General features: G+C 44.2%; 1 protein-coding gene across 2 annotated transcripts in view; it reads left to right on the forward strand.

Moving 5' to 3' along the window:
* The window catches only part of LOC141122985 (uncharacterized), a 55,451-nt gene that overhangs the window by 24,345 nt on the left and 9,980 nt on the right, over positions 1-21,126 (forward strand). For both annotated transcript variants that reach the window (XM_073612020.1, XM_073612021.1), the window contains one exon: positions 2,068-2,168. In XM_073612020.1, the coding sequence (XP_073468121.1) occupies positions 2,068-2,168 (101 nt within the window). The remainder of the gene's footprint in view (positions 1-2,067; positions 2,169-21,126) is intronic.

Raw genomic sequence — 21,126 nt, forward strand, 5'->3', positions numbered from 1 at the left:
CCCGATGACCCTGCCCTCCTCTGATGCACGGGGACTTCCCTGTGGCATTCCCTGTGACGTCAGAGGGGGGCGGGGTCACCGGGTGGCCCCGCCCTCCATTATTTAAGAACCATCAGAAGACGAGAAGCGTCACACTGAGGGAGCCTCCCATGGATGCGGAGCGGCCTGAGAACGAAGAAGGAAAGAAGACGCCGTGGAGGAAGATGCTGGACGAGAACACCAGAGCAAGAAGCAGAGAATCGGAGGAAGAAGCAGAGGAAGAAGAAGATGGAGGAAGAAACCGAAGGAAGATAGAAGAAGATAGAAGAAAGAAGATGGAAAGAAGAAGCATCTAAATAAAGGAATTGTCAAAAACTGTCTCTTGTAATTTTTAACATTTTTGACAGTTTTTTTGTGAAATGGTAGGGGTACTTTTGTACTCCCTTACCATTTCACACGGGGGGGCAGGATCTGGGGGTCCCCTTGTTAAAGGGGCTTGCAGATTCCTATAAGCCCCCCGCCCGCAGACCCCCACAACCACCGGCCAAGGGTTGTGGGGATGAGGCCCTTGTCATCATCAACATGGGGACAAGGTGCTTTGGGGGCTACCCCAAAGCACCCTCCCAATGTTGAGGGCATGTGGCCTGGTATGGTTCAGGAGGGGGGGTGCTCTCTCATCCCCCCTCTTTTCCTGCAGCCTGCCAGGTTGCGTGCTCTGATAAGGGTCTGGTATGGACTTTTGGGGGGACCACACGCCAATTTTTTTTAAAATTTTGGTGCGGGGTTCCCCTTAAAATCCATACCAGACCTGAAGAGCCTGATATGGAATTTAGGGGGACCCCCACACCAGTTTTTTTTAAATTTTGGTTCGGGGTTCCCCTGTGGGGAAATCCCATGCAGTTTTTATCAATGAACTTTTATGTGTATTGTCGGACCGGCAATTCATTAATAGCCGCGAGTAGTTTTAAATGACTTTTTTCTTTTGAAATGTCATTTTGCTGTCAGACTGTTCTAAACACGAGAAACATGCGCCCCTTTACAGGCATACTATAGACACCCCCCAGGTATGAAATTTAAAGGAATATTACACTTTTATTGTTTCACTTTAAGCATTATTAAAATCACTGCTTCCGAAAAAACGTCCATTTTTAAAACTTTTTTTTGCATTGATCCATGTCCCCTGGGGCAGGACCCAGGTCCCCAAACACTATTTATGACAATACCATGCATATAAGCCTTTAAAATTAGCACTTTTGATTTCTCCCATAGACTTTTAAAGGCTGTTCCGCGGCTTTTGAATTTGCCGCGAACACCCCAAATTGTTCGCTGTTCGGCGAACTGGCGAACAGCCGATGTTCGAGTTGAACATGAGTTTGACTCAAACTCGAAGCTCATCCCTAATCACCATGTATAAATACATAAGGGGGGATATGATCTCCGTTTATAAATAATATATTAGGGGTCCATATAGTGAACTTGGTGTTGATTTATTCACCTTAAGGTCATCACTGAGGACAAGGGGAAACTCTTTACGTCTAGAGGAAAAGAGATTTCATCTCCAAATACGGAAAGGTTTCTTCACAGTAAGAGCTGTGAAAATGTGGAATAGACTCCCTCCAGAAGTGGTTCTGGCCAGCTCAGTAGATTGCTATAAGAAAGTCCTGGATTCTTTCCTTAATGTACATAATATAACTGGGTACTGACATTTATAGGCTAAGTTGATCCAGGGAAAATCCAATTGCCTCTCGGGGGATCAGGAGGGAATTTTTTCCCCTGCTGGAGATAATTGGATCATGCTTTGCTGGGTTTTTCGCCTTCCTCTGGATCAACTGTGGGTGTGGCATTCTGTATATGGAATTAAATGATCCCCCCCCTTTTACTGGTTGAACTAGATGGACTTGTGTCTTTTTTCAACCTGACTAACTATGTAACTATATTTCTGATTTACCAGACTTCAATATTATATTATTGTACTTTATATGTTACATTGTCCAAATTGGATAGTTTTTCTATTGATCATAATAAATGAGAAAAGACAATATGTACAAATCCACTTCACATTCTCTTTAACACAAAAACTATTCTTAGTATTTCCCAGAGGAGAATCATAGAGAATTCTGGGCCGGGAAGGAATTAATATGGAATTCGGGTACACAAGAATGGAAATGGCCGGAACCCTACCAGTCATTGTAAGTATGACAAGCTATTACCATCAGTGCCATGTTATAGATTACCGCACCCCCCTCTTAATTGCGTACAATTAACAGAATAAATTCAGGGGAATTCATAAAGTTTAGAATTCCATCAAGGATCTTTGAAGTTGAGTGGCTGGAGGCTGACAGAGATTTAAGCCGCGTACACACGAGCGGAATGTCCGACAGAAAAAGTCCGGCGGAAGCTTTTATCGTCTATTCCGATCGTGTGTAGGTCTCATCTGACTTTTGTTTTCGAAAATTCTGACGGACCTAGATATGAAACATGTTCTAAATATTTTCGACAGAACCAATTCCTATCGGGAAAACTGATCGTCTGTATGCTGTTCCGACAGACCAAAAATGACGCATGCTCTGAAGCAAGTATGAGATGGAAGCTATTGGCTACTGGCTATTGAACTTCCTTTTTCTAGTCCCGTCGTACGTCACCACGTTCTGGACGGTCGGACTTTGGGTTGACCGTGTGTAGGCAAGACCGCTTGAATGGAATTCTGTCGGAGTTCCGTCGGTGAAACCTTAAGAGTTTATTCAGACGGCAAAACCGGTCGTGTGTACGCGGCATTAGAGACACTTGTTTCCCATCAGGTCCCCTCCTGGTGTGATTGACAGCAGGAAGTGGGCCAATCCAAATCCAATAGATAGCCTGCTATTTGCTATAGACCTTGCCCACTGCCTGATGTCAATCACATGGAGAGAGAGCGAACATGATGGGGAACTCGTGTCTCAGCTTCACCATCAAACTCTGCACACTGCCAATATCATTGGTTGGTGGGAGGCTTTTGGCCAATCCATCTCTCCTAGCCCCATTGCTAGGGGTGGGCCTTCTCTTCAGCTGTAACAAACAAATGGTCCCTGCCCCCAACTAAAACTGGCCTTCACAGCAAGGAGCACATGGAAGGGCAAACGCATAAAAGACAAAAACAGAACATTCCATAGCTCAACTCGCCAATCAGTTTGCTGACCAATCAGATTAACCTGTCAAACAGTCTGCGTTAAAAACAGGGGTTTATTTCGCACGCATTTGGAAATGCATGCATAAGCTGCAAGGCCACTTCACAGCACCCTGTGTATTGCTTGCAGTCCTAACGCTACTGAATTTATGAGCGTCTCCACAATGGGAGCACATGCATTCAATGGATGTGTTTGCAAATGCGTGCTAACTAAACTGCTGTTTCTTTATCGTACATCACGGGACACAGAGCCACAGTAATTACTGTATGGGTTATATAGGCACCTTTAGGTGATGGACACTGGCACACCCTAGACAGGAAGTTTAACTCCCTATATAACCCTTCCCCTTACCAGGAATGCCTTAATTTTTTCGCCATTGTCTTAGGTGTTGTTCACGAGTAAAGATGTGCTGTGCTGAGCTCCACTGGAGTAATCCTTGCTGGGGTAAGCCATGCAGCTGGATCCATTCAAACTGTCTTTTTAGGCCAAATTGAATGGTACCCGGGCCTCATGTTGGAAGAAACAAGGTTTTGCCTGTAACGCTTCTCTTTTTAGAGAGCAGGACCCCGGGATCCAGTGCTTTGGTTTTTTCAGCCATATTTCCTGGCGGGGTGTTTTACGGGTCCAAGAGTGTGGAACTCCTCGATAAAAAGGGGCCCCGGTCCTTGAAGGTTTGTTAACGGAGCCCTCCATGAGTGGTGAAGATTGGGTCTGTCAGGTTTACCACAGAACCCTGCAACAGGATAAGGTAAGTGGAGGTTCCTAAGGAATTTTCAAGTTCTTATGGTTTTTCTCCTTTAAGTAAATGTTGTCATGCCTAAAGTCGCCACCGGGGGGTCTGTCAAGAGCACATACCTGATTCCATGCTGGTCAGTCTCGCTCTGTGTCAGTACAAGCCACACGCTTCGTCCAGTCCCAAGCCTCAGGTAAGATGTTGGAAGGGGGGCTTTTCTTTTAAACATCCCCCACCTGGACAGGAGTAATCCTTCTTTCTCCAGGAGGCCGAGGGAGCACGGACGAGCCGGCGGTATACTGCGCCGCTCCCACTGCCATAGCACGGCGATTCTCTTCCATCAGCTCTCCTCCACCCCACCCCCCCACATGATGATCCGGTCGGATAAGAAGCCTGCTTGCGCAGGAAAGCAATCTTTTTTTAAAAGAGTAGGGGGGCGCAGTGGGAAGTCGGAGGGAGGGGCTTAGTGCAGCGTTGACATGCCTCAACGTTCACAACGCAGGGGCTGTGTAGGCTATAAGTGCACCTTTTGCAGGTGCATTCAGCTGACGGAGGGACACAGAGCAGACGGGGCCATGTGAGTGTTGGTGACACAGGCATTCCCCAGGCACATTTACTTGCATCAGGCTGAGCATTGATAGCTCAGCAGTGGGTGCGTTTTTTGGTAGTACCTCTGCATTTGTGCTTAGCACTATGGTCAGAAGGGGAGGTTCTAATGCCCTAAAAAACAGGGGCTCAAAGGGATCTCCCTCTGCAACACCCCCCCCCGAAAGGCCTAGGAAGGCTAGTCAGAGTGAGCCATCGGGTTCATCAGGGGTTGCAACTGCTTCCGACATTTCAGCCCCTGTCTATATTACCGAGGAATTTTTCTCCTCAGCCATGATTAATCGCATCTTCACAGAGCGGAAGAATACGCATTAGGTCCCCTTCTACCACCCAGGACCCTCAAACAGAGGAACAGTGGGAGAGGGAAGATGAATCCCCCTCAGGGGACCATGAAGAGACTGATGACTCCTCTTCCGAGGGATCAAGTGGGGAGGGACCTTCTTCAGCTTCACAAGCTGAGAAATTGCTGGTGCAATCTCTTACTGAAATGGTCCGCTCCACATTTAGGCTACACTTAACTAAGTCGGTTGAAAAGCCCACTTCTTGTTTGGGTTCACTAAAGCCTCCTCAAGCTTTGCGTGCCTTTCCTGTCCATTCATTGCTGGAAAAGCTTATCCATTCTGAGTGGGATCACCCAGATAAGTATTTTTCCCTCCTAAAAAGTTCTCAACACTTAATCCTATGGAGGAAAAATTTACAAAGATGTGGGGTATACCAGCAATTGACGCTGCTACTGTATATCCTCTGTGAATAAAAGTTTGACTTGTCCGGTTGACAATGCTCAAATGCTTAGGAGTCCAACCGATAGGAAGTAGGAATTCCTGTTAAAAAACATTTTCTCTTTGGCAGGTTCAGTAGCTCAACCTGCAGTGGCGGCAATTGGGGTATGTCAATCCTTGAGAGACCACTTGAAACAGGTGTTCAAGGTTTTCCCTGAACAGCAGGCCCAGGATTTAGCCGAGCTGCCAGGGGCTTTGTGTTTCTCAATTGACGCAATCAGAGATTCTATTCTTCAGACCTCTCGGCTTACACTTGGGTTGGTGCTTATGCGTAGAATCTTATGGTTGAAAAGTTGGTCAACCGAAGTGCCATGCCAAAAGCTCCTGGCTGGTTTTTCTTTTCCGCGGTGAAAGGCTGTTTGGGGATGATTTAGACTAATATATCCAAAAGATATCAAGTGGGAAAAGTACCCTTTTGCCAGTTAAGAAAAGAAGTAAACGTCTCTCAGTTAAACGGGCCCTTTCTCCAGTGCCAGGGACATTAGCCTCCAGGCAGTCGGGACGGCCTCCACCGTCAAGTTTAAGAGGTAAACCCCAGGGTCAAACCCAGGGACAAAAGAAGTCCTGGGGTAGAAAACCTACAAGACAGAACGCTAAAGCCTCTTTATGAAGGGGTGCCCCTGCTCGCTTTAGTGGGGAGAGGACTTCTGCAGTTCTCAAGGGTCTGGCATGAGGAGTTTTGAGACAGATGGGTGGTCTCCACAATAGCTCTAGATTACAAACTAGAGTTCCGAGAATTCCCATCTCCTCGTTTCCTCAGGTCAAATGTCCCCTAAGATCCAGAGAAAAAGAAGTCTCTCTTTCAAACTTTAGACAGACTTTTGTCACAAAAGGTGATCATGGTGGTCCCCATGGAAAAGGAGGGATTGGGGTTTTATTCAAACCTTTTCACAGTGCCAAAACCAAATAGAGATGTCAGACCCATTCTAGATCTCAAAGACCTAAACCGGTTCCAGAATATCCGCTCTTTTCTCATGGAATCAATCTGATCAGTAGTCTCGATCCTACAAGGAGGAGAACTTCTGGCGTCAATTGACATCAAGGATGCATACCTGCATGTGCCTATTTTCCCCACTCAGCAGAAATATCTGCGTTTCGAAGTAGAAAAACTCAATTTTCAGTTTGTAGCCTTGCCTTTTGGTCTAAGCTACTGCACCTCGGGTGTTTACAAAACTTCTGGCCCTTCCTATGGCCAGATTAAGGAGTCAAGGTATAACAATTATAGCATACCTAGATGACCTGCTCTTAATAGACCGGTCGGTAGCCCACTTAGACCAAAGCATGTTCACCACAGTCAACTACCTGAAATACCTAGGTTGGGTCCTCAACCTAGAGAAATCTTCTTTAAAACCATTAAGAACGCTAGAGAACATAGGTCTGGTCATAGATACAGCCCAGAAGAGGGTGTTTTTACCCCAGGCAAAGATCAGCGCCATAAAGGAGCTGGTTCAGGTGGTCAGGGCAAAGAAGGGTCCTTCTATTCGCCTTTGTATGAGGTTGCTTGGTAAGATGGTGGCTTCATTCGAAGCGGTTCCCTATGCTCAGTTTCATTCTAGACTGCTGCAAAACAGTATCCTATCTGCTTGGAACAAGAAGGTCCAAGCGCTAGATTTTCCAATGCGTCAGTTGGTGGAGGATATCCAAGAATCTGCAGAAGGAGAAATCCTTCTTACCAGTTACCTGGAAGGTGGTAACAACAGATGCCAGCCTTTCAGGTTGGGGAGCAGTCCTGGGAGAATCGGCTGTCCAAGGAAAATGGTCCAGGACTGAAAGGACCTTGCCCATCAACATTCTAGAGATTCGGGCAGCGCGCCTAGCCCTAAGGGCCTGGACATTCAGGTTGCGGAATTGTCCTGTCGGAATTCAGTCCGACAATGCCACAGCAGTGGCTTATATTAATCAACAAGAGGGCACCAGAAGTCATGCAGCCCAGGGAGAGGTAAATCATATCCTAGCCTGGGCAGAAAAGCATGTGCCGTGCATATCAGCAATCTTCATTCCAAGGATAGAGAATTGGCAGGCAAACTACTTAAGTCTCCAGCAGTTCTTCCCGGGGAAATGGTCCCTTCACCCCGACATCTTCCTGGCTATATGCCAAAGATGGGGGATCCCGGATGTAGATCTGTTTGCGTCCAAGTTCAACAGCAAAGTCGACAACTTTTTGTCAAGAACAAGGGATCCACTTGCATGCAGAACAGATGCATTTGTGACCCTGTGGGATCAGTTCTCAGCGATTTATGCATTCCCTCCAATTCTTCTGCTACTACGGCTTCTTCGCAGGATCAAGCAGGAAAGGAAATCGGAGGTGCTTGTAGCCCCAGCGTGGCCCAGAAGATCTTGGTATGCAGAGATCGTAAAGATGGTGGAAGGGGACCCATGGACCCTACCACCACGTCCAGACCTGCTTTTGCAGGGACCAGTATTCCATCCTACCTTACAAACGCTAAATTTAGCGGTTTGGCTATTGAAACCCACATTCTGAAGAATCGCGGGCTTTCAGGCTCAGTGATATCTACCTTGATTAATGCAAGGAAGCCAGCTTCCAGAGTCATTTATTATAGAGTCTGGAAGGCATATGTGTCCTGGTGTGAATCCAAGGGTTGGCATCCCATAAAGTATGTCATAGGTAGAATCCTTGTTTTTCTGCAAATAGGGTTAGAGATGAAGCTGGCCTTGAGTACTATCAAAGGCCAGGTCTTGGCCTTATTGGTATTGTTTCAATGACCACTTGCTTCGCATTCTTTGGTCCGTAGCTTTATACAGGGGGTAACATGGCTTAATTAGCCCTGGACCCTTGAACCCTTGGGACTTGAATTTAGTTCTGTCAGCATTACAGAAACAGCCTTTTGAGCCGATACAGCATATTCCCTTGGTCCTTTTGACAAGGAAGCTAGTTTTTCTGGTAGCCATATCTTTTGCAAGAAGGTTTCAGAATTGGCTGATCTTCCTTGTAAAGAGCCATATTTAATTAGTCGCAAGGATAGAGTAGTATTGCGTCCTTATCCTAGATTTCTGCCAAAGGTGGTTTCAGGTTTTCATCTAAACCAGGATATTGTTCTACCTTAATTTTTTCCAGAACCCTGTTCTATGAAAGAAAAAGTCACTACATTCTCTGGATGTAGTGAATGCAGTCAAAATTTATTTGGAGGTGACTGTTCAGATTCGGAAAACTGATGTTTTGTTTGTGTTGCCTGAAGGTCCTAGAAAAGGACAGGCAGCGTTGAAATCTACTATTGCTAAGTGGATTCGGCAAGTAATTATTCAAGCTTATGGTTTGAAGAGGAAAGTTCCACATTTTCAAATAAAAGCGCACTCCACCCTGGCAGTTAGTGCTTAGTGGGCAGTGTATCACCAAGCCTCCATGGCTCAAATCTGCAAGGCCACAACTTGGACTTCAGTCGATATATTCACCAGATTCTATCAGATGGATGTAAGAAGGCATGAGGATATCGCCTTTGGGCTCAGTGTTCTGCAGGCAGCAGTATAGGTACTCAGGTCTGATTGCACCCTACTTTGCTTTGTGCCTCACTCCCCTCAGATAGCATTGCTCTTGGACATCCCATACAGTAATTACCTTGGCTCTGTGTCCCGTGATGTACGATAAAGAAAAATAGGATTTTTATAACAGCTTACCTGTAAAATCCTTTTCTTGGAGTACATCACGGGACACAGAGGTCCCTCCCCTCTATCTGATTACACGTGTATTGCTTTGCTACAAAACTGAGGTATTCCCGGTAAGGGGAGGGGTTATATGGGGAATTGAACTTCCTGTTTAGGGTGTGCCAATGTCCATCACCTGAAGGTGCCATATAACCCATACAGTAATTACTGTGGCTCGGTGTTCCGTGATGTACTCCAAGAAATGGATTTTACAGGTAAGCTGTTATAAAAATCCTATTTTTTAACACAGACTGTTGGACAGGTTAATCTGGTTGGTCAGCAGACTGGTTGGGGAGTTGAGCTATGGAATGTTCTGTTTTTGTCTTTCCTTCTCTTCAGCTGCAGTAGCAGCCAATGAAAGTCCTCCCCTTCTACTCCCCTCCTCTTTCTGCACTGTGAGTCTGATGCCAGGGATAGGACACTCTGCTGAGCATCTTAAAGGGGCTGCCTGTCCGATACTACACTGATGTAGGGATGGGTCGAACACCCCCCTGTTCAGTTTGCAGCAGAACTCCAGAACAGGGGAAATGTTCTGACCCGAACGGCAAACCTCATTGAAGTCTATGGGAGCTGAACAGGAAAAATCTAAAGTGCCCATCTTGAAGGCTTATATGCAAGTAATTGGCCATAAAAAAGGTATGGGGTCTGTGTACTGCCCTGGGGGACATGTATCAACAAATTTTATTTATTTTTTTAAAACAATCGTTTTTTTCAGGAGCAGTGATTTTAATTATTAAGTGCAACAATAAAAATGAAAAATTCCTTTTAAAATAGTGCCTGGGGGTCCCCTTAGTCTGCCTGTAAAGTGGTGCATATGTAGCATGTATAAAACATGCTACAGCAAAAATGACATTTCAAAAGAAAAAAAAAGTTGAATTCCATTTAAAATTGTTTGAGGTTACAATTTCCGCCACCCAGCTACTGAAAAATAAAGAAAAAAAAGGACAAAATATAAAAAAAAAAAGCGGTGTGGGGTAACCCCAAAATTCATACCAGGCCTTTAACCGAGAAGGCAGCCTGGCAGGTCAGGGAAGGGGACAAGCGAGCGCCCCCCCCCGAACCATACCAGGCCACATGCTCTGGGGACAAGAACCTCTTTTGGACAACCCTGGACAGTGGTTGTCCCCCCTTTTCCAAAGCACCCCCCCCCATCTTGAGGGCATGCAGCCTGGTATGGTTCAGAAGGGGGCGCTCGATCTCTCGTCCCCTTTCCTGACCTGCCAGGCTGCATGCCCGAATAAGGGTCTGATACGGATTTTGGGGGGCACCCCACGCTGTTTTTTAATAAAAATTTGGCATGGGGCTCCTCTCCAAATCCAAACCAGTCCTGAAGGGCCTGGAATGGAAAGCCATTTTTTTCTTTATTTTTTCAATAGCCGGGTGATGACAATTGTAACCGCAAATCATTAAGTGTTTTTGCATAGCAAGACCACTTACTGTTATCTCACATATATATTATTCTTATTATTATAGCCAAATTTACCACCCTAACTCCTCCCACAGTTTTTACACTACATAGACAAGTAATATACCGAAACGTGCGGATTGTTCCCGAATGGTGTGCTATTACTTTGTGGAACGTTTCACCGAATGGTTCACGAAATATCGTCATTTTTGCGGCGAAATTGGTCCCATAGGAATGAATGGGGAAACTAGAGTGGGAGGTGACAAAAGCTGGAAAATCAGAACATGATTTCTAAACTGCCGCCACTCCCTCATTTTCAAGCCCACCTACACAAATCTTATATCAAAATGTTCAGCTACCCCTGCTGCCACTAAACATGTCCACGGCTAAGCCATAGTCCTGATACTTTTCACAATATGACCATTTGTTTGCAACTCACGCCGTCCATTGACATTCATTGAAACTACACTCTAGCCCCCTTCAAATTTGAAGGGCAATTTCTAAAGTGCGACTGTGCCTCCATTTTTAATATTTCAGAGACATACTATATATCAAAATCTAGGTCTGGGTCTTGTGATTCTCACAATATAAAGATCTTCGCTGTAGGATGTATAGTTTTTAAAATACGGCCATTTGTTTAGAGGTCATTTCAGGAAATTTTAGCCATTAATCAGAGTGTACTGTTAGTGTTTGTTTTGTTGCCATGGTTACCAAAGCTTCTGTTATACACAGGGGGGAAGGTGGCTGGAGCATCTCAGCTGATTACAGAGCCCGGGGGAGGGGACAGACACACCATGTACTGATTTATAATAGAGGAATATGATGGGGCAGTTTTGATGGGGTAATTCTGATGGGGCAGTTTTGATGAAGTAGTATTTGGGAAGCAGAAACAGGGCATGAGCGTTGCTAGGAAACAGTGGTTGTAAACACAAGATGCTGAGACACTCCAAATGCATGTGACTTCATCTGCTAGACTTGATAATGCTTGTAGACTCCTCCCACAGTTTTCACACTACAGAGACAAGTAATATACCGAAACGAGCGGATTGTTCCCGATTGGTGTGTTATTACTTTGTGGAATGTTTTGCCGAATGGTCCACGAAATGACGTTTTTGCGGCGAAATTGGTCCCATAGGAATGAATGGCGAAATGTTCAAAACTAGAGTGGGAAGTGACAAAAGCTGACAACCCCATGATCAGCCAAAACATTATGACCACCCCATGATCAGCCAAAACATTATGACCGCCCCATGTAAAAAAAAAAAATATTTTTGAAAAAAAAAAAAATTTTTTGAAAAAAGTAAAAAAATAATTTTTGAAAAAAAAAAATATTTTTGAAAAAAAAAAAAAATATTTTTGAAAAAAAATATATTTTTGAAAAAAAAAATTATTTTTGAAAAAAAAAAATATTTTTGAAAAAAAAATATATTTGAAAAAAAAAAATATTTTTGAAAAAAAAAAATAATTTTTGAAAAAAAAATTACTTTAAAAAAAATAATAATTTCGAAAAAAAAATTATTTTTGAAATAAAAAAATTCATTTTTGAAAAAAAAAATTACCTTTGAAAAAAAAAATTACTTTTGAAAAAAAAAATCATTTTTGAAGAAAAAAAAATCATTTTTGATTAAAAAAAATTACTTTTGAAAAAAATGTTCAGCTCTTTCAGCGAATGATGGAACTTTTTTACTACTATTTATACTTTTTAAAATATTAAGCTTTTTAACACTTTTCACAGTTACTCAAGCCACTCCACCCCACCCAGTTACTCCGCCCACTCCAGTTGTAGAGGCAAGAACACTTTCACAATTTCCCCAGAAATTGTACCTTTTCTAGTTCTTATTATTATAGCCAAATTTACCACCCTAACTCCTCCCACAGTTTTTACACTACATAGACAAGTAATATACCGAAACGTGCGGATTGTTCCCGAATGGTGTGCTATTACTTTGTGGAACGTTTCGCCGAATGGTTCACGAAATATCGTCATTTTTGCGGCGAAATTGGTCCCATAGGAATGAATGGGGAAACTAGAGTGGGAGATGACAAAAGCTGGAAAATCAGAACATGATTTCTAAACTGCCGCCACTCCCTCATTTTCAAGCCCACCTACACAAATCTTATATCAAAACGTTCAGCTATCCCTGCTGCCACTAAACATGTCCACGGCTAAGCCATAGTCCTGATAGTTTTCACAATATGACCATTTGTTTGCAACTCACGCCGTCCATTGACATTCATTGAAACTACACTCTAGCCCCCTTCAAATTTGAAGGGCAATTTCTAAACTGCGACTGTGCCTTCATTTTTAATATTTCAGAGACATACTATACATCAAAATCTAGGTCTGGGTCTTGTGATTCTCACAATATAAAGATCTTCGCTGTAGGATGTATAGTTTTTAAAATACGGCCATTTGTTTAGAGGTAATTTCAGGAAATTTTAGCCATTAATCAGAGTGTACTGTTAGTGTTTGTTTTGTTGCCATGGTTACCAAAGCTTCTGTTATACACAGGGGGGAAGGTGGCTGGAGCATCTCAGCTGATTACAGAGCCCGGGGGAGGGGACAGACACACCATGTACTGATTTATAATAGAGGAATATGATGGGGCAGTTTTGATGGGGTAATTCTGATGGGGCAGTTTTGATGGGGTAATTCTGATGGGGCAGTTTTGATGAAGCAGTATTTGGGAAGCATAAACAGGGCATGAGCGTTGCTAGGAAACAGTGGTTGTAAACACAAGATGCTGAGACACTCCAAATGCATGTGACTTCATCTGCTAGACTTGATAATGCTTGTAGACTCCTCCCACAGTTTTCACACTACAGAGACAAATAATATACCGAAACGAGCGGATTGTTCCCGATTGGTGTGTTATTACTTTGTGGAATGTTTCGCCGAATGGTCCACGAAATGACGTTTTTGCGGCGAAATTGGTCCCATAGGAATGAATGGCGAAATGTTCAAAACTAGAGTGGGAAGTGACAAAAGCTGACAACCCCATGATCAGCCAAAACATTATGACCGCCCCATGATCAGCCAAAACATTATGACCGCCCCATGTAAAAAAAAAAATATTTTTGAAAAAAAAAAAAAAATTTTGAAAAAAGTAAAAAAATAATTTTTGAAAAAAAAAAATCATTTTTGAAAAAAAAAAAATATATTTTTGAAAAAAAAATATTTAAAAAAAAAAAAAAAATTATTTTTGAAAAAAAAAAATATTTTTGAAAAAAAAATTTCTTTTAAAAAAAAAATTATTTTTGAAAAAAAAATATATTTGAAAAAAAAAATATTTTTGAAAAAAAAAAATTATTTTTGAAAAAAAAATTACTTTAAAAAAAATAATAATTTCGAAAAAAAAATTATTTTTGAAATAAAAAAATTCATTTTTAAAAAAAAAAATTACCTTTGAAAAAAAAAATTACTTTTGAAAAAAAAAATCATTTTTGAAGAAAAAAAATTACTTTTGAAAAAAAATGTTCAGCTCTTTCAGCGAATGATGGAACTTTTTTACTACTATTTATACTTTTTAAAATATTAAGCTTTTTAACACTTTTCACAGTTACTCAAGCCACTCCACCCCACCCAGTTACTCCGCCCACTCCAGTTGTAGAGGCAAGAACACTTTCACAATTTCCCCAGAAATTGTACCTTTTCTAGTTTTATATGGGATTTGACTCGATTGTTTTTCTTTAGAAACTTAATTTTTACTGTAGAATGATCTATACATGCTACAGATGCGACACTTTACAGGTACATTAAGGGGGCCCCCAGGCACTATATTTAAAGGAATTTTATTGTTGCACTTTAAAGAGGAACTGCAGTCTGCTCACTTAATTTATTATTAAAACATCTTTGCCATTCTGAAGCTTTCCTCCAACCACTTTGCATATTCTTTTATATATACTGTGATTCTGTACAGGGGCGTAACTAGAAATCACAGGACCCCATAGCAAAATGTTTTATGGGGCCCCCCCTGCAAACAGCCCCCCCCCCCCCCCACACAAAAAAAAATAATTTACCAAAAATATGTAGAAGAATACGTATCGGCCTAAACTGAGGGAAAAAATGTTTTTTTATACATTTTTGGGGGATATTTATTATAGCAAAATGTAAAAAATAATGCGTTTTTTTAAATTGTCGCTCTTATTTTGTTTATAGCGCAAAAAATAAAAACCGCAGAGATGATCAAATACCACCAAAAGAAAGCTCTATTTGTGGGGAAAAAAGGACATCAATTTTGTTTGGGATCCACTTAGCACGACCGCGTAATTGTCAGTTAAAGCGACGCAGTGCCGAATCACAAAAAGTGCTCTGGTCAGGAAGGGGGTAAATCCTTCCGGGACTGAAGTGGTTAAAACTGCAGATACTGTGACCAGTGCAGGACACTTACCCCCCCTCCCCCCCGCCATGCTGCATATTAGAAAAATCAGACAGTCACATCACAGACAGTTCATAATCTTCAGACTGCAGTCCGGCTGTATGGCATCACACTGCATGATGCATCAGCTTAATTTAGCTTGTGCTTGCTTGCTTGTTTACTTACTTGTGAAAAAAATGTGAATCTGGACTCTGTCTCTGCAATAAAGTGGGTCACGGACAGTGCATTGAGGTTCCTCCTCGGCGGCGCTGCCTGGCTTCTCTTGGTTGCAGGCTGCAGTACAGTAGCTCGGGACACTCCTCCCATCGCGCCTCTGGCCGAGTGACGTCACGCCGCTGGGACGGGGATGGCGCCGCTGGGACGTGGATGGCGCCGCTGTTCTGTCTAACATGCAGGACAGGAGCTTGCCGAGGCCAAGCCCCGAGCCACTCAGCAGCGGGCTCCACGCGGCTGAGGGCCCCACTCAGCAGCTGGCTCCACTCTGCAATGGGCCGTGGCTGAGGGCCCCACTCAGCAGCGGGCCCCCGGCTGAGGGCCCCATAGCAACCGCAGGCCCCATAGTGACCACGTGGGTTGCGATGGTGGTAGTTCCGCCACTGATTCTGTACTTGCCAAATATGCTGCAGAAATCTCCCTCCACTGAGTCTGGCTGCAGCCATTTTAACTGTGAGCAACTGAAGCTGCTGCCTGTTCACTTCCTGGACTTACACAGACACCCAGAGGCACACCTCCAGCCCTGCAGCTCTCATTGGCCCTCTTATGACTCATCCCCCCTCCCTTCCTGACAAACTCTCAATAGAATGAGATAGATAGAGCTGTGCATGATGTCATAAGCCTAGGCTTTTTACCAGACAAGAAACAGGAGGTGGGCTGTATATAATATTTAATGGCAGAAAAAAACATGTTTTATTATCCAAACTTAAAACAACAAGGGCAAGATTTAATAGATGGAAAGATAAAAAAATGACTGAAGTTCCACTTTAAGCATCAATAAAATCACTGCTCCTGAACAAATTATAGTTTTGAACATTTTTTTGCATGCTGGTCCCCCAGGGCAGTACCCAGATCCCCATACCTTTTTTATGGCAAATTACTTTTGCATAGAAGCCTTCAAAATGGGCACTTTTGATTTTTCCTGTTTGGCGCTTATAGACTTCAATGGGGTTCACCGTTGGGGTTAGAACATTTCCCCTGTTCGGGAGTTCTGCTGCAAACCGAATGGGGGGGGGGGGGGGTGTTCGGCCCATGTCTACTTCTCAGTTCCTGGCTGTACTTTACAGACTGTTGGCTGTACAGTACAGTGGCTGAATATCCCAAAGGATCTTTATGCTGATGGTGAGCTGTACTTCTTGAATTTAAAGCTATACTCAGTCACTACTCCTCAGCAATAGGGTTGCTCACTACTCATGGCTACAGGATCATCGGTTGCCTCCTGCCAATATCTACCAGGTTTCTCCTAGTGAAGGAGATGGAGACTGCTGGATTCTTTCCCATCAACTTCCTCTTGGTTCTCTGTCCCTGCACAGGGGTCCCAATCCAGCAAGACTGTAGCCAGGAACACTCCTGCTTCTGCTCAGTCCCCAGACTATTTATGAGCTCTCTCTCCACCTCCCGAGCACACCTCCCCAGGGATTGGCTAAAGTCCCATATATTTTTAGGCTGCTTGTTCTTTCTCCCACTATGGTACTAGATACCTCTAGAATACAGGGAGAAGTAACCGAGCAGCAGCCTATGAAACACAGAGCAGCCCTAAGTAATCAACTCCCTGCTCCTCTGATTACAGTGGAGCCAGCTAAATTTACCTATCAGCCTGCTCTACACTAGAAGGGTGCAACACAAGCATGCAAACACCACTAGTCCAGTGCGTCGGGAGTGGATGTGCACAAAATGCCCCGTAACCTGATGATATTGCAGGCTCTGTAGTCTCGGCACATTCTGTCAATGCGACATCCTCAGGAGAGAAGTTTAAATGGTTTCATGTAAAAATTTAAGTCCTGGACATATTGGAAACAATGACTGCTACAAACACATATAGATAGGACGTGTAAAATTCTATTTATTCTATATGTAGCACCCTCTAGTGTGCTAATAGTGTTAGTGCAGGCAAATTTAAGTTATGACTCATGGTTAGTTTGTGAGTCTGCAATTTGGTCAGGGTTACTGCAGGTCAGGCTGAATAGCTCACAGAGGCAGGTCTCTGGTACCTCCCCCTGAATCTAGAAGTTTGGAGAAACTTCCAGAAGTTAGTGGGTGGAGGCCAGGAGATCCTGATCTGCATACTTGAGGGAACTTGGCCAATCCCCAGGCAGAATGTCTCGGCAGGGTGGCAAGGTCAGCCCCTAAATATGAGGGAGCCATGCCAGCAGGGGAGTCGGGTGGAAGATAAAGTGCTGAGGAGGCTGTCGGTAGACTAGGAGAGGTCCCCTAGGCCTAGGGGGGCTTTGCCTCCAAGCTGGGCTCGGGCTGGCTTGGGAAGATCCTATCAGCGTCTCGTTTGAGGAGGAATTTTGCCTGAAGAGCAACAGGGAGTAAAGAGGACAGAGTGAGTACTTCAGCAGACCCAGACATTCACAAGGGAAGAGACTGCCACATGTAGAAAGCTTTCAGGAGGACAGCTTTGTGCTTAACCCCATTCTATCCCTTGCCCTGGGAGATCTTTGGAGCAGACAGGAGGGCCTGTAGCTTCTGCAGGCAGTAGAGCTGGGAGCAGTTTCTACAAAGGAGAGGATATACTCCTGTCTGCAGTTTGCCACACACTGTGTGGGGACTGAGAGTTCCTAGTCCTCAAGGGACTTTTGCTTTTGATCACCAAAGACTGTTGTGGAGACTAGGGATGAGCTGAACACCCCCCCGGTTCGGTTCGCACCAGAACCTGTGAACGGACCGAAAATTTGCACGAACGTTAGAACCCCATTGACGTCTATGGGACTCGAACGTTCGAAATCAAAAGTGCTCATTTTAAGGGCTAATTTGCATGGTATTGTCCTAAAAAGGGTTTGGGGACCCGGGTCCTGGCCCAGGGGACATGTATTAATGCAAAAAAAACTTTTAAAAATGGCCGTTTTTTCGGGAGCAGTGATTTTAATGATGCTTAAAGTAAAAAAAAAAAAAAAAGTGAAATATTCCTTTAAATATCGTACCTGGGGGGTGTCTATAGTATGCCTGTAATGTGGCGTGTGTTTCCCGTGCTTAGAACAGTCCCTGCACAAAATGTCATTTTTAAAGGAAAAAATGTCATTTAAAACTGCTTGCGGGTTTAATGTAATGTCGGGTCCTGGCAATATGGATGAAAATCAGTGAGACAAACGGCATGGGTACCCCCCAGTCCATTACCAGGCCCTTTGGGTCTTGTATGGATATTAAGGGGAACCCCGCACCCAAATTAAAAAAAGGAAAGGTGTGGGGCCTCCAGGCCCTATATACTCTGAACAGCAGTATACAGGTGGTGCAAACAAGACAGGGACTGTAGGTTTGTTGTTAAGTAGAATCTGTTTGTAATTTTGAACGGGTACATTTTTAACGTGTTTATCTCCAGCCAAAAAAATCTTTATTAAGCTTTTTGGAAAACATATGGAAGGGTTATCACCCCTGTGACATTTGTTTTGCTGTCTGTGCTCCTCTTCAGAAGATTTCACCTCACTTTTTGTCCCAATGACAAATGTTTTTTGAAAATTTGGGGTTTTTTGTGAAACAAGGATTGGTGATAAAGCATCAGTGGAAAGAAGAAACGTTTTTCCCATATTAACACTCACAGGAGAGAACTTCCCTTCCTAGGGGTAGATTTCATCTCACTTCCTGTTGTCTCCTTCCGTTTGCAAGTAGGAGTCGTTTGTAAGTTGGATGTTTGAAAGTAGGGGCCTGCCCTATATACTCAGCAGAAATTTGGGCCTTAGGTGTTGTTGTGGCCACAACACTGTAAGCCCACACAGGGCCCTGCTGTGAAATATTAGATCAAGAATTGTAATTACATGCCCTTGTTGAACAGGGGCAGAAAAATTGGGCCTTTGGTGGTGGTGCTGGTGCCACAACACTGTAAGTCCTCACTCGCTCTTGGTGGGCGCAGAAATGGGCCCTGCTGTGAAATATTAGATCAAGAATTGTAATTACATGCCCCTGTTGAACAGGGGCAGAAAAATTGGGCCTTTGGTGGTGGTGCTGGTGCCACAACACTGTAAGTCCTCACTCGCTCTTGGTGGGCGCAGAAATGGGCCCTGCTGTGAAATATTAGATCTAGAATTGTAATTACATGCCCCTGTTGAACAGGGGCTGAAAAATTGGGCCTTAGGCACTGGTGCTGGTGCCACAACACTGCCAGCCCTCACAGATACTCTAGCTGGAACGCAGGAACGAGCCCTGCTGCAAAATATTGCATCAAAAATTGTAATTACACGCCCCTGTTAAACAGGGGCTGAAAAATTGGGCCTTAGGCACTGGTGACGGCGCCCAGAACCAAAAATGTTCTTACAAGCTATCAGCGTGATCATTGAGGAGGAAGAGGATAATTACTCAGGATAGTCACTTAGCATCAGCATAGGCAGTCTTTAACCACTTGCCGACCGGGCCATAGCCGAAAGACGGCAACAGCGCGGTCGGCTAGTTCTGGGTGGACGTCCATGGACGTCCTCCCAGAATACTGCTCTCGCGCGCCCCCTGGGGCGCGCACCCGAGAACTTCCGTGACCGCCGGGTCCTGAGGACCCGGCGCATCACGGATCACGGTAAACGGCCGCTGATCGCGGCCGTTTACCATGTGATCGCTCCGTCAAATGACGGAGCGATCACATGTCAACAGACCGGCGTCATCTCATGACGCCGGTTCCTCCCTCCCCTCTCTGTACCGATCGGTACAGTGCGAGGGGAGAGGGGGAGGGATCGGATGGCAGCACCGCTGTGGGCTGTATGTGTAGTGCTCACAGCGGTGCTCAGTGACAATTGCTGTCACATCCATCCATCCCTCAATGCTCAGCCATCCCTGCATAATACCCTACAATACTCTGCACAACACCCTGCAATACTCTGCATAATACCCTGCAATACTCTGCACTATACCCTGCAATACTCTGCATAACACCCTGCAATACTCTGCATTATACCCCGCAATACTCTGCATAACACCCTGCAATACTCTGCACTATACCCTGCAATACTCTGCATAACACCCTGCAATACTCTGCATAACACCCTGCAATACTCTGCATAACACCCTGCAATACTCTGCACTATACCCTGCAATACTCTGCATAACACCCTGCAATACTCTGCATAACACCCTGCAATACTCTGCACTATACCCTGCAATACTCTGCATAACACCCTGCAATACTCTGCATAACACCCTGCAATACTCTGCACTATACCCTGCAATACTCTGCATAACACCCTGCAATACTCTGCATAACACCCTGCAATACTCTGCACTATACCCTGCAATACTCTGCATAACACCCTGCAATACTCTGCATAATACCCGGCACTACTCTGCATTATACCCGGCACTACTCTGGAATATACCCTGCAATACTCTGCAATATACCCCGCAATACTCTGCAATATACCCCGCAATACTCTGCAATAGCCCGCAATACTCCGCAATTTTTAACCAGTTCCCGCCCACAGTCATATGACCTCCCTGACTTTGAGCGGGTATATCTGAATGATGGGTGCAGCTACAGGCATCATTCAGATATCAGCTTTTTCAGCCAGCGATTTCCTACACCATAAGAATGATCATAGTGGCTGTTCCACTGCTTGATCATTCTTATGGGAGGCGAGAGGGGACGCCCCCCCTTCCCGCCACCCTCCGGTGCTTCTACCGACTCACCGCTACGATCGAAGCCAAGATCGTTTTTTTTAAATTATTATTTCAGGCTTCCCAGCCTAGAGGTGAGATGTGGGGTCTTATTGACCCCATATCTCACTGTAAAGAGGACCTGTCATGCCATATTCCTATTACAAGGGATGTTTACATTCCTTGTAATAGGAATAAAAGTGATCAAAAAATTTTTTGGGGGGAAAAAGTGTCAAACTAAAATAAATAAAGTAAAATAAACAATAAAAAAAAAAAAAAAAAAATTTAAAGCGCCCATGTCCGTGTGCTCGCATGCAGAAGCGAAGACATACGTAAGTCCCGCCCACATATGAAAACGGTGTTCAAACCACACATGTGAGGTATCGCTGCGATCGGTAGAGCGAGAGCAATAATTTTGGCCCTAGACCTCCTCTGTAACTCAAAACATGTAACCAGGAAAAAATTTTAAAGTGTCACCTATGGAGATTTTTAAGTAGCGACGTTTGGCACCATTCCACGAGAGTGTGCAATTTTGAAGGGTGACATGTTGGGTATCTATTTACTCGGCGTAACTTCATCTTTCACATTATGCAAAAACATTGGGCTAACTTTACTGTTTTGTTTTTTTTTAAAG

This window comes from Aquarana catesbeiana, linkage group LG01 (genome assembly GCF_042186555.1).
Source record: "Aquarana catesbeiana isolate 2022-GZ linkage group LG01, ASM4218655v1, whole genome shotgun sequence".
NCBI classification, from domain to species: Eukaryota; Metazoa; Chordata; class Amphibia; order Anura; family Ranidae; genus Aquarana; species Aquarana catesbeiana.